This window comes from Cimex lectularius, unplaced genomic scaffold (assembly GCF_000648675.2).
Source record: "Cimex lectularius strain Harlan isolate CLEC.00 unplaced genomic scaffold, Clec_2.1 scaffold326, whole genome shotgun sequence".
NCBI lineage: Eukaryota > Metazoa > Arthropoda > Insecta > Hemiptera > Cimicidae > Cimex > Cimex lectularius.
The window spans coordinates 319,258-333,201 of NW_019392931.1; the positions used below are offsets into that span (position 1 = coordinate 319,258).

The window sequence follows — 13,944 nt, forward strand, 5'->3', positions numbered from 1 at the left end:
CAAATCACTTTCATAAAAACATGTAAACTCTAAATATATCAACAATAATTTCATTTAAAATAGTTTAAAGATAAAAATGTCCAATTTTGTTGAGTTTATACCATCTTAAAGCGACATATATAGATCGTAATCAAATTTCAAGTACTTTAAACTTTAAGCTGTCAATAGCTTAAAACCTTTAAAATAATTGTCAATAATTATCGGGTTTAAAACATTAAGTTTGTCACAATACAAAAAGTTTAAAGCTTGTCACATTCAGAATCGAATGTTAACATGAACACTTTCATGCTTTAAATTGCAACTATTGTCAAGTTTAAAATATTTTAAAGCAAACAATATCAATAGTTATCCCGATTAAATCACTTTCGTAAAAACTTATATATAAAGTGCATACTTTAAGGCTTTAACTGTAATGTAATCACGTTTAAAACTTTCCAATTTTAAATGTATCAATACTAATTACATTTAGAATAGTTTAAAGATAAAAATGTCCAATTTTCTTGAATTTATACCGTCTTAAAACGTGAAATATAAATCAAATCAAATTTAAACTAGTTTAAACTTTAAGGTGCAAATAGTTTGAAACTCTTTAAAATTTGTCACATTCACAATAATTTAAAGCTTGTCACATTCAGATTCGAATGTTAAAATGAACACTTTCATGCTTTAAATTGCAACTGTTGTCTAGTTTAAAATATTTTAAAGCCAAAAATATCAATAATTATCCCGTTTAAATCACTTTCGTAAAAGCTTATAAAATGCATACTTTAAGGCTGAACTGTCATTTAATCACGTTTACAACTTTACAATAACTGTATTAATAATAATTACATTTAAAATAGTTTAAAGCTAAAAATGTCCAATTTTGTTGAATTTATACAGTCTTAAAGCTTGAAATTAAATTTAAAATAATTTAAACTTCGGTAGACCGATTTTCTATGCTTATGTTTTTATCAATTATCTGTTTGTTAGTTAGGTACACATTTATTAATAAAAGTCTAGATGTCCACCTACCTTCTTTAAATTTTAATTGTCATTAAATATCGGGTTTAAAACACTTTAAAGTTAGTCACAGTCAAGTTCAAATATCAATCATAATTAACACTTTCAAGCTTCAAATTACAATAATTGTCCAGTATTTTTATACGTTTTAAAGCCAAAAATATCAAGTTATCTCGTTTAAATCAATTTCATAAAAACATTACAATTTTAAATAGATCAATAATAATCATTCTTGAAATAGTTTAATACTAAAATATTGAATTTTATTCAGTTTATACCATCTTAAAGATAGACACTTTTAAAACACTTTAAAGCTTCTTTATCACAATCACAATTTACTTACTTTAAAGCCTTATATATCAATCAAACACACTTTTACAATACGTTAACGCATATGCTATTCATGATTACGTTTAAAACGTAAGGTTTAAAATATCAATTATAGTCTGGTTTAAAATAAATTAATCCTAACTATGGATCATCACATTTGACAAAATATAAAATATTTTCAAGTTTAAAGCGTTCTAAAAATCTCAATCAAAAAACCATTCGCTTAATATTGATATAAAAGAAGATTAGAAAGAAATAAACTTTTTTATAAAATACAAAGCATTGTACTGTCGACAATTTGCAGTTCAGTTTAATTACTTTTATCGTCAATATAACAAAATTCAACTTTATTACTAAATTTTCGTTCATAAATTTACCGGCTAACCGGTATGAACGACGTATACTTTGTTTATAATTTGTTAATTGTAAAAATCATGGGCAATATTGTGTGAAATTGAAAATAACCAAAACAAAAATCATAGGCAATTATCCATTGTTCGATAAATGTATCAATATATTTCGTATTCTTATGTATAACATGGATAGAAAAATAAGGATTTTTTTCATTTTGTTATTACTAAGGGTTTTGTAAAATAACGATTTATCAAGTGCACATTTTGCAGTTGCATGAACTTTTTTTAGTTTAAAATAAAAAAATCAGTTTCTTTTGAAAAACGTTCAGTTGTTATGAGACCGTAAAGTTATCGTAAGCTAGAAATAAATATATGAAAAAAAAACGAATATAACTATTGTAAAGGGAGTTTGGTAAGAAATAATTTCTCATAATTAAAGCATACAACTCACTATTGTATGCAAAATCGAAAAATGAATTTTTTTCTTCCGGAAGCGTACTATTGTATCTGCGTCAGGGTTATTGCATTTTTCAAAGATATTGTATAAAATGATATAAGACAAAATTCATGGTATGTTAAAAATATAATTAACACTGCTCAACTATTAGAAAGATAAGCTGGGCGAAATATCAACTACAATTCAAACAAAAGAAAACACACACACTCTTTTAAATACTAAGTCTTGGATATATTTGGATAACAAAAATACAAATAAAACAATTAAAAAAAAAAAAGACAGCGTTTTATTATAAAATTTAGGGGAAAAATTAATGTAAATACAGAATGGGAAGTGAAAAAACAAAACAAAACGAAACTTCAGAAATCAAAGTTTATATTTTGATAAATAACAAAATCAAATAGAAATAACTTAAAAACTAAACTACATAGAACGATAAAAACTTAAAATCTAGACTCTGATTTTAATTTTATCAGGAATTTCACTGTATTTGTCAAGTGTGGAAATTTTTATTTTTTCTATTTTTAACAGTTTTTAAAAATCAACTAGGGAAAAATGGTTATATCAAGTCTACGTGTATTTTTTAAACAATATAATAAAAATAAAAATATGCCATGCAGGTAAATTATATTTTTAAAAAAAACATTCCAAATTGCGTCTAGATTTTTATTATTTAAACAAAAATACTACAAAATTATAAAAATAAATAACAAAATATCTGCAGCTCGAAAGAAGAAAAAAATCACTGAAATAACGCCAAAACCGGAACAGCTTGTTCACTATTTAAAAATAAAGCGAATTCTTAAATATTTGAGTTAAATGGGAAAAAAAGGCAGCAAATTCAGTAAACAAAATATAGTTAAAGGTGGGGTGTCGAGGGTGTGGAAGTCTGCTCTAACTCAAGTAAATGAGTGAAAATCGTCGTATACGAGGCTCTAGTGCCGTCAAATAGAACAACGGTTCAAAACGGACTGAAATCGTTCCGAAATGTACATTTCCCAATGGGCAGAAGTTAAAATAAAAAGAGAAAAAAAAACCGGTCTAAATAGAAAATTTAAACCGATACAAGAATAGGGTTGAAATTTGTGTTTCGATTACTTACAATATGGAAGTCGGATATTTGCCGTGGACAAGCGTAAACTGGCCTGACAATTATAAAACGGAAAACACAACCGAAAATTTACGGATGGGCAAAGGAAAATCAATGTTCGAAGAAGAATAGAGAAGTCTGAGTGGTGGCGGACCGGTAGCCATCTTTCGGCGACTGCCAAAAAAAGAGGCTAAGCTCGTGAGAGGGAGCGCGTTTCCAGGAGAATAGAAATCTATAATTTGAACGAAACCGGCGGAATCGTGTCCGTTATAAGAGCCTCTTATCCGGTCCTCACTCGTTTCCAATTACGGCAAAATCCTCATCCGATCGTATTCACGGATCTCGGTTTCCCTTTGCCCCCCTCTCTTGATAAACGGATCAATTTTTACATGAGGATAAATGGACCGTGGACCGGCGATCTCGACGTCGTCGGACGGGTCGCCTAAGACGGACGGCCTCTGAGCCCGGCCTCTAAGACGAACGTAAATCTACGGGAAATCGCCTCTACGACGAGGAAAACCCTCGAGCTGGGAAACGTGCCCGGACTCGGCACGACTCCATCTACGGATTTTCGGTACACAAAACAATCAAGCCACACATGCCTATATTTTAGACTTGACTTACCAAGAAATTCGTTCTTAATATGATATACATTTAAAATGATTGTCGGGGAAAAATTAAAATTGAGTCAAGTGAAAGGTAACTGTACGGGAACGGGAGTCGTGTCGCTTTCTGGCGGTTATAGGGCAGAGACTGAAGTCGGATATTCTCATCTAGGGGTAACAAGGAGTGTCCACTCTCTATACCGCACACCCTTCTCATCCCCTCCAGACATTTCCCGCACACTCGTTAACACATTTCAAATTTTACCCCCCAAACAAGAACAGAATTGTAATTTAAAAATTTATGTGAGTTTCTTAATGACCTGTTGTTTCATAATTTGTTGAAGTCGTGAGGAGCGGTCAAGAATGAGGTAGTTTAGAAAAACACCATTTTCCCTTTTTACCATGCGTTTCGACCTTTATTCGGGGCATCTTCAGGGCATAAAGTTTGGTGCTTTCTTCTTGCACAACACTTTCACACAAAACCAATTTGACACCACAAGAATAGCACCACATTTTTGCCCTGAAGATGAGCCGAATAAAGGTTAAAACATAGGCAAAAAATGAAAATGGTGTTTTTCTAAACCACCTCATTCTTGGCCGCTCCTCACTTCAACAAATTAAAAAATTATGGCTCTACTCACAGAATTTGTTGTTTGCAACGATCCGGATTTCAAGCATTAAATGCTCATCATCAGATTGAAGGAGTACAAACACGTCTCCCGACATGAATTGCAAGAGTGACCCGACAATTCTAATAATTAGGGTTTTATATGACAAATTTATTAAAAAACCAGATATTCGATTTTAAAGAAAAAAGTATGAATATGTGTATACGGATATATATGAGTATATGTGTATATGTATATGATTGTATATGTATGTATATGAATGTGCATATGTAGGTATATATCTGAATATATGAAAATCTCTGAAGGGCAGAATTGTAATTTAAAAAATTATGGTTCTACTTACAGAATTTGTTGTTTACAACAATCCGGATTTCAAGCAATAAATTCTCATCATTAGATTGAAGGAGTACAAACATGTGTCTCAACATGAATTGTAATAGTGACCTGATAATCCCCATATTTAGGGTTTTATATAGCACATTTATTAAAATTTTAATTTAATTTAAATTATTGGATTTTACAGAAAAAAGTAAGGATTGTGTATGTATGTACATATATGAGTATGTGAGTATACATATATGTATGTGTACATGTAGGTATGTGTCTGCATATGTGTGCATGTATGTCCAAATATATATGAGTATTTGTGTATATGTATGTATGAATATGTGTATATGTCTAGGTATGTATGTGTATAAATGTATGTGAATATATATGAATATGAGAGTGAAAAAAAATAAAAACAACTAAAATAAAATATATAAAATAAATAAATAAAAGATCTATAGTAAATGGTTATGGTACTCCAAAATAAATAAATTAAAAAAAATTAATATAAAATAAAAAGCCAACTCCATTGCCTTTTGTAGATTGGGACAAATTCGATTATGATGCATGGACAAAAGTTAAAATTTACCATGGATAAAAAACAAAATACTATGAATGTAAAAAAATGACTTTTAAAAATACAAAAGACCAAACAACTCCAAATAAATTTTACCCAAGGGTTACACATAAAAAACATGTTCCTAAATAAAGAACAAAACAATTGATTAAATAAAGGTTTAAAATTCATTTAAGGGTCAAACAAAATCCAGAGGCACAGTGGGAATTGAACCCACAACCAAGAGACCAACTAGCCGAGAGTCTGACGGCCTAACCAATAATTAATTAAATATTTGTATTAGTATTTACATAAATTATTTATTTTCCGATTAATTATGTAATACCATTATAATTATTAACTTATTTATTAATTATTTATATTAATTTTTAATGATATAATTAATAAAGTTATTAAACTTATAAGCACTGTTATAATAGTGTAAACAAAAATGTACTCAAAAAATAAACAATACAACTGGGTACTCCATCTGCCGGAACACTGTATTAATATTTGTATATCTCTCTTATTTATTTACCAATTAATTAATTAATTAAGAGATGCCTGGGCTGTTCTGGGGGTGCTCCACATGCAAAGAGCAAATTTGTTTCACTCCTCCACTATTTGCCCCAAATTGGTGCAAATGACAATGAAAGTGAAACATGGGAAGTGCGGATCCAGGCCGATGCATCCACTGATTTAAGGACAGATAAAGGACTAGGCAATTGACTAGTATCTAGCCTGCCTCGTGTTTAACACGCCTTGGAAAAAGTAATCAGTGATTCTGGCATCCAGACCTTAGGAACCATAATGACCAAATCCATACAGCAGTTGGCCTGGACATCATAGCACGGACACTCTCAGAACTAAAGAGTGCATTCATTGCTTTGCAGGAAGCAGCCTTAACCATGGTCTTACCATTAATGACAAACCAAATATTATATGTTGTATGTGGTTATGGCCCACTGAGGAAGACTGGAAGGAGGTTTAACATCTTTTAGAGAGTCAACGTCTTTAACCATTTCTACTCCTAATATAACATCTCCTTTAATAACATCTCCCATGGGATCAGCAGAAGAATCATAGCTTGTAGTAGGAACTATAGTGTTTATAATTGTGATGTTCATGAGGGCCACAAAAAGAGACTTCGACTAGAAGGGCCTGTGGGTTTGTGCAACCTGTGAAAAAAATACTGCCTTTGGATGGTATGATCTTTGTGCTGATCTTCTTCATCTGTCAGCGTTCATCACTAAAGATTTTTTAAAATTATTTGCTGTCTCTAAAAAGTGTAAAGGAGATTTTTCAAAAAAAAGACATTTCATTCATAATTTTTCAAATCAATTTGTTTCACTAAACCTATTAATTATCAATTATTAATTTGCAATTGATTTTTTTAAAAATAGACGAGATCCTTTCTTTATTTTGTATTAAAAAAAGCCTCACTTTGTTTTTGGGTTTTTCACTCAAACATGATTTTATCAACCCATAAAAGAAATACCATTTTACTCATAATTTGTTTGCGTTTATGCAAAAATGTTATTTCCTTTTCAATTCATTGTGTTAAAATTATTGCTAATCTTCATTTTTTTCACATCTAAATCCACATCTATGATATTCAACCTTGAAAAAACTAGAGTAATATCCACTCCTTCGGGACAAGTCCAATTCTCTTTGGCCTTTCAAAATATATAAAAGCTGCCTTATCTGCAGCAAAAAAAAAAAAAAAAAAAATCTAGTAAAACCATCATCCACTCAGCACTGATGTATGATTCTAACTTGTATCATCATCAAGACACATGAAAAATAATTTTAACCTCTGTAAGCAAATTCTTGAAGAATTACAAGAATTAGATCTGTACAAAGAAACAAACGTCGTAAATGTAATAAAGATGCAATAAAGTTATCAAGATTAAGCTGGGCTGGTCGTGTGAGTATGGAGGAGGGGAAAGTGCCAGTAAAGATAATAAACAATTTGGCAAAAACAGAGAGGTCAGAAGCTTAAGCTTAGAAGCCTTGGTGTACGTGACAATGTGAATATTCAAGAAATTTGCAATCGGCAAGAATTTCTGGGATAAACTTATTGAGGAGGTCAGGGGATTTGGGAGCCACAAAGGGTTGTACGCCCTTATATAGGATACATAGATATTTAATTTTTTTTAAATTGATCATTTGTGCAACAATCTGCGCGAGGCATATAAAAACATCGAGTTGAGAAGGCATAAAGTGATAGATCTCCTTCTTAAATTAAAAAAATGTGAAGAGGATGTGCTTTTGTCAATGTTCGAGAAGCACCAAATGTGAAGTTGAATGATAATGTTGATAAACCTATTGGGCGGGTTTGTGGATGGGTCGTCGGCCGGCGGCACGAACGCCTTTTGGATCGTCCAGGCTTGCCAACCGCTTAGGTATCCAAAAACGTATCTGACTATCGATCAAGGAGATAACAATAAAAAACGCATGCGCGGAGAGCGATATTGTACTACAAGTCGGGTCCATATTATCCGGTCCTACTCGACTCCGTGTTTATAAACATTGTGAGCCGTTTATCGAATATCCCGTTAATAGGATTGCCTTTGGGTAAGGACGACGTTATGAACGCAATCGGAGTGCCGTCGGTGGATTTAGTTCGGTCCGAAAGACTTTTATTACAATTATTCTCTTCTGTCAATGTCATATTTTCCGTCATCAAACATGGCTGCTAAATGGATGTTTTATCGGCCGTAAGAGATTTTTCTAAATATCCGATAAATGAGAGATATGTTTTCCATCCCTCTTGCCTCCGACTCGTGCAATTATGACTTCGAAAAAGAAGAAAACGCAACTAAATGGAAGGGAGTTTTCGTCAACTCTTTGCGCAAGGTAAAGGCCGATACTCACTCCTGCATTATACTTTACAGCTGTTCCTTCTCTCTTTTTAACCTTGGGCTCTGTTTTGAGATAGATTCGGCGTATTTTTTTTCTCCCATCGTCGATTGACAATTGGAAAATAAATCATTACCATAATCGAACTTTACACACCGAGTATTCGGCGTTGGAGCCATCGTCTACTCTTATCAATGTGTCCGTTTACGGATGGTTTCTAGACGCCGTCAATGCCCGATCCGTCGGGTCAACAATCGCAGGCCCTTTGTTATTGTTGTATTTCTGTTTACGTTTTCGTCTAAGCTCCGTAATCTTCTCGACTATCAAAATTATCGTTTTACGTTTAAAATTAATCATGNTATATAGTCAGAAGTTACCACACATCACCTAATGCAACAACAGAAATCCTCTTTTCTTTTTCACTGTCAACACAAAAATTTTTGATTTCTATAAGAAACTATAAAGTAATGTAAGGTTGATCCCGACTGGCAAAATTTTCTTTTTACATTGAGAATTAATCATGCTTTTTGAAAAGTTTACGATTTCTTAAATAAAAATAAAATGTATTAACTATATCCAGACAGAAGTTTCCGCATCTCAACAAGTGCAGCAACAGGTGATGAGCTTTCAACAAAAATCCTCTCTTCTTCTTCACTATCAACCCAAAATTAGCTTAATTTGTTTCAACTAATTTCAGGACTTTTTTTGTTTTATTTTAACTGTTTATTCTGCTTAGTCCAGATGAACAGAATGTGTAATATGAATAAAATATCGATAACTGTGGAAAATGGCAAAAAGGAGCAAAATACCCAGTTTTGGCTTTTTCATATTTGCTAATTTCAGGACTTTTAACATTTGTTATTTGTTTCTTTTCTTATAAACTGTTTATTCAGCCTAGTGCAAACAAATAGGATGAATAATATTAATAAAATAATGATAACAGCGGAAAATAGCAAAAAGGGGCAAAACACCCAACATGGTGTAAGAAGTTGCATTGATTGTTAAAAGATTACCCCAAAATCTAGTATCTTAAAAACTTCCTCCACCTGCTTGCCGTCAATAGAATGAACCGGTTTAATTTTATCCTCAGTTCTCATTTTTGAAAAACAACTTTTCACGTTTTGTTTTTCACTCTAAATAAGTTGCAATTATGCCAATGAACAAATGCGTTAAGATTATATTGTGTTGAGTGCCCTCATCTCTCACTCTCACCCTCTCAACATGACACGCAAGAATGACACAATTTTGTAGAAAACAAACACTTTGAGCCCTGAAGATGATCTCAATAAAGATCGAAATGTTGGTACGATAAAGAAAATGTTTTTCTGAAACCTACATCACACCAGACCGCATCTGACGATTTTTGAATAATCATCGACTAACGGTCACTAGTCACCACACATTAATAAAATAATATTAAAAAAGATTCAGTTTGAAATCATTCTAGTTTTCTAATTACTGTTTTATAAATATTTAAGAGTAGAGCGGGAATCTCCTTGTCAAATTTGTTTTTTAAAATAAAAGACTATGCAATATTTATCGCCAGTTTGCAAACACACTTTTATATACATACGTAAGAGATAACATTATTGCTTGGAAACCAATTTGATAAATACAATTAGAATCAATTTATTAAGGTACAATAATTAAATTTGGGCATTGAGACCTACTGAGTACGTAATTATTGTAAGAGGCTTTACAAAATCTAACTTAATTATTTAGTTACACTTTAAAAGAGCACAGTGCACATAAAATGGAAATTTGTGGAAACAACTTTTAAATGGTTGCTGAAGAAGCTTTACCCATTTAACGATCGATGTTCCGAGAAAATGTTTAAAAATTTTTATAAATATTTAGACTTTCTTTTCCTATAAAGATCTGTGTTTATGAGCCAACTAGTTAGATGAGTTGTATTTACATGTTTTTTTATTTGTTTTCTTTCTGTAAATAATGTTTTGTATATAACTAACCTTGTTCAATTCTCTATATGGAGCTAGAACATCAAAACAAATGAATAATAGTTTTAATTTGTTATGCTTGATGATGCTTTATAGATTTGTTTTACATTTTCCAATTTTTTATATTTTTTATTATATATATTTCTTTTATGACTTTAATCATGGCTATACAAGTAGCTAACGTTAAACTTCATTGTAACTTTAATTAATTTTTTTATGTTCACATCTTTAGTTCATTTCTCAATTCTGTTCTTTGTAATTGCGATCATATACTTCAATCATTATAAATTTATAACACTTAGCACGTCTTAACCTGTTTTGTCTGTATGCAGAGTTTTGGTCACGTATTTGTCCATATTATAAGTTAAAAAGTTGATTTTGGGCATTTCTAGGTGTTGGAACAAGTACATCCATCGTTACGAGCAAAGGACGATGCACTGGATTATGTAGAAGGTTTAATTCTTCGGCTACTTGGCATGCTATGTACCAGACCGTCGCCACATCGGGTTGCAGATGTTGAAGAAAGGGTTATGAGAACATTTCCTAAGCCGATCGACAAGTACGTACCAACGAAATTTATTGTTTGTGGATGAAAATAGATTCTAATTGTATACTTTCCGTTACAGATGGGCTTTGAGTGATGCAAAAAATGCACTAGAAAAAGGAAACAAGAAAAATCAAGTTTTAGTTTTGCCTGTTGAAAAATTGCACCAACTCTTACAAAAAGTAATATTTAAATAAAAGAGAAACAAAAAAAATATTTTTTTAAATTAATATAAATTTATTACAGGAAGTTCTACAATACAAAATTGACACACAAGTATCCCTCTACATCGTCGCTGTTTTAGAATATATTTCTGCTGATATATTAAAAGTATATTTATTTTATTTATTTTTTAATTATGGAATTTCTTCATTATTTGTTTTGTAGTTGGCTGGCAATTATGTTAAAAACATTCGTCATGTGGAAATTACCTGTCAAGACATCAGAGTGGCCATGTGTGCTGACAAGGTCAGAATTGGTGTATTATTATTTTTTTCTGTGCATGTTTTATTTTAACAATGAGCATGTTGGGAAAAATGTTTTTTCTTTTTTTTCTTGTCTATTAAATCGTTTTATACAATAGTTAATTTATTTAATTGGAAATTTTAAATACACTAATGGGAAAAAATTCAATTGTTCGTTGTTGTTTTTAATATTAATAATTTAGCATAATTTTAGAGTAGTTTAGACAAGAGGTATTGTTAATTAATAAGACAACTTTAGTATAATTGAAAAGAAAAAAAAAAACAAAAAAAAAACAGCTATTATTAAGCGGGGATCAACCCAACACTCTTGATGTCTGATTGTATGTCGGTGGGGTGCACACATAAAACACACCACACGACAGACGATAGTGTTTATCAAACTAGCATTCGCAAAATGCTTAGCTCTGAGAAGAATATGATGACATGGAAATAATGGCATCAGCATCAAGCGGAAAAACCTCAGGTTCATGAAGTGATCCTCACTAGAGGTGTATCTAGCAAATACCATATGCCGATTTCTATATTTGAAAATATCAATTCAGTATTTTATATTTTTTTTATGACAAAACAGCAGTTTGATTATCTCCATGGTGCAATAGAAGAATGCATCAGGAAAACTAATACAAATTTTACATAGTATATTATATAGTTCATACCATGAATTATATACCATTTACCATATTTAACATATATACACTTAAAAGACAAAAAACCGCACCCCGGACATATTTTGTTGTTTATTTCAACCTATATTTATTTTTACCTTTCTATTAATTACAAGATACTTATTTTTAATATAAACCAAATTAAATTAGATTTTAAATTCATGAGTTTTATTTAAAAAAAATTAATTATGATATTCAAATTTAATACAGATAACATACCTATATCATCACATTACATTCCACACATCAAATATTTTTCACATTCCCAACAATTTAGCTTTCCTTTTCCTATTTATCCGTTTCTATATAATCCTGAAAGGATAATCTGGCCGAAACATTTTTTCCCTTCATCGGCTCTTTTCACCTCAAAGAAGCCAACGCCTTATACAAAATTGTCTTTTCTATACCGACTTCCTTCCCCACCCCTTCAAAATCCAACGTGTATAAACACAAAATAGCAAAATCTCACTGGCACTCTCGACACGACACGCAAGAATGGCACAATTACACAGAAGACAAACACTTTGAGTGAATAGAAATACTTTGATTGAATATATAAAAAATATATTTTGCATTGTATAAATTCCCTTTTCCACATCCAAAATGTAATTGTTATATGTAAACAATGTTTGTAAATCCCAGGCCCTGAAGATGATCTCAGTAAAGATCGAAATGTTGGCACGATAAAGAAAATGTTTTTCTGAAACCTACATCACACCAGACCGCATCTCACGATTTCTAAATAAATATGAAAGAAAATTCACCAAAATACTGAAAATCGTTTAGTAAATGGATAAAATTTAACTAACAATTTTTTAAAACCTAGTTTTGCTCTTAATTGAGCAAAATCAAGTAATAAATAAATGGTAAAATTAATTCTATCACTAAATGGTATTCCAGTGTTTTGATAAATTTTATGTCAAACCATCATAATTAAATAATTTTGATTAAAACTAACGAATTTTTGATCTTGTTTAATTTGGTTTACATTAAAATAAGTATGGTGTATTAAACATATTAATATAATGACAAAAATAATACATATAGTGTAAAATAAACAACAAAAAATATGAGTAATCTTTAAACTTTTTAAAAAAGTCAGATCTTACATTTTTTTATCGTTTCTTTAAAAATAGGAGGGTATGGGTTTTTTTTGTCTTTGAGTATATTCGACGCTACTCGATGAAAATCTGTACAGTGGGAAATTGGTTTCATCACCGAGTTAGCCTAGAGTAGAGTGGCATGTCACGTCAGGCAAATGTGCACGGGGATAATACAATCTTACAGAAAATTGGACATTGGATTGATGTCGGGTGGCATCAGTCACAATGCGTTGCATTGTGTTGGTGTGTTCCCCGCTTTAGGTCGTCTTAACCTGAAACATTTCATTTAAAGTCTAAGAAATATACAGAATTATAAATAAAGCTTTAAATCAAGCATGGGGCTGAAAATTGGCACATAAGGTTACAAATAATATATTAACGACTTATTTTTTATAAGTTTGAGTTTACGTTGACAAGGAGTAGAATAATAAAGTATACTAAATAATAAAAATAATTTTGTTAGATTCAAGTCATTATGTTGTGTACATTCATCCAAAGTTCGTCATTGCAACTTTTATTGGCAAATGCCTTTATTATTAGAACAAATTTAAGTTTTGAAATATGAGGCGTATGCCTCATAGGATGATTGTACCTAATCACTCTGGTCAGTCCATTCTGTTAGTTTTGTCTATTAGACATCAGCGGGAGTAGGCAGACAGAATGTTTGGGGATGGTCTAAAAATTCAAATATTTAAAGAAATTCGTCTCATCTATTGAAGAAGTTATACAACTTGAATATTTATTTGTGTGTGAGCCAGTCAGAAATTAAATTTCTTCAAAAATTGAATGTATTATGATTTAGTTTTCTTTTTTTTACTTTAATTTTTCAAAGCAAACAATTCATTGTAATAATAAAAAATTGTTGTTTCAACTTTCTTGGATCAGCCAAAAAGAGAAAGTTAATCAGGTAGAATTCATTTTAATGAAATTGCATGTTACATTAGGCCATTTTCTATAGTTCCCGTAAGACTAGTTTAT

The 13,944-nt window shown here is 31.0% G+C and overlaps 1 protein-coding gene and 1 long non-coding RNA gene across 3 annotated transcripts in view; one reads left to right on the forward strand and one right to left on the reverse strand.

Moving 5' to 3' along the window:
• Positions 1-4,093, reverse strand: part of LOC106669247 — a 46,015-nt gene extending 41,922 nt beyond the window's left edge. The window contains exon 1 of the long non-coding RNA XR_001340907.2: positions 3,245-4,093. This is a non-coding gene — a long non-coding RNA (uncharacterized LOC106669247). The remainder of the gene's footprint in view (positions 1-3,244) is intronic.
• LOC106669246 (protein son of sevenless) overlaps positions 1-13,944 on the forward strand; it is a 29,640-nt gene that overhangs the window by 1,874 nt on the left and 13,822 nt on the right. Inside the window, exons 1-5 of one of the 2 annotated variants that reach the window (XM_014398582.2) lie at positions 7,795-8,208; positions 10,562-10,728; positions 10,796-10,895; positions 10,960-11,043; positions 11,101-11,181. In XM_014398582.2, the coding sequence (XP_014254068.1) occupies positions 8,098-8,208; positions 10,562-10,728; positions 10,796-10,895; positions 10,960-11,043; positions 11,101-11,181 (543 nt within the window). In that variant the 5' untranslated portion in view covers positions 7,795-8,097. Of the gene's footprint in view, positions 1-7,794; positions 8,209-10,561; positions 10,729-10,795; positions 10,896-10,959; positions 11,044-11,100; positions 11,182-13,944 lie in introns of those variants that run through there. The other variant, XM_014398583.2, reaches the window with a different exon arrangement.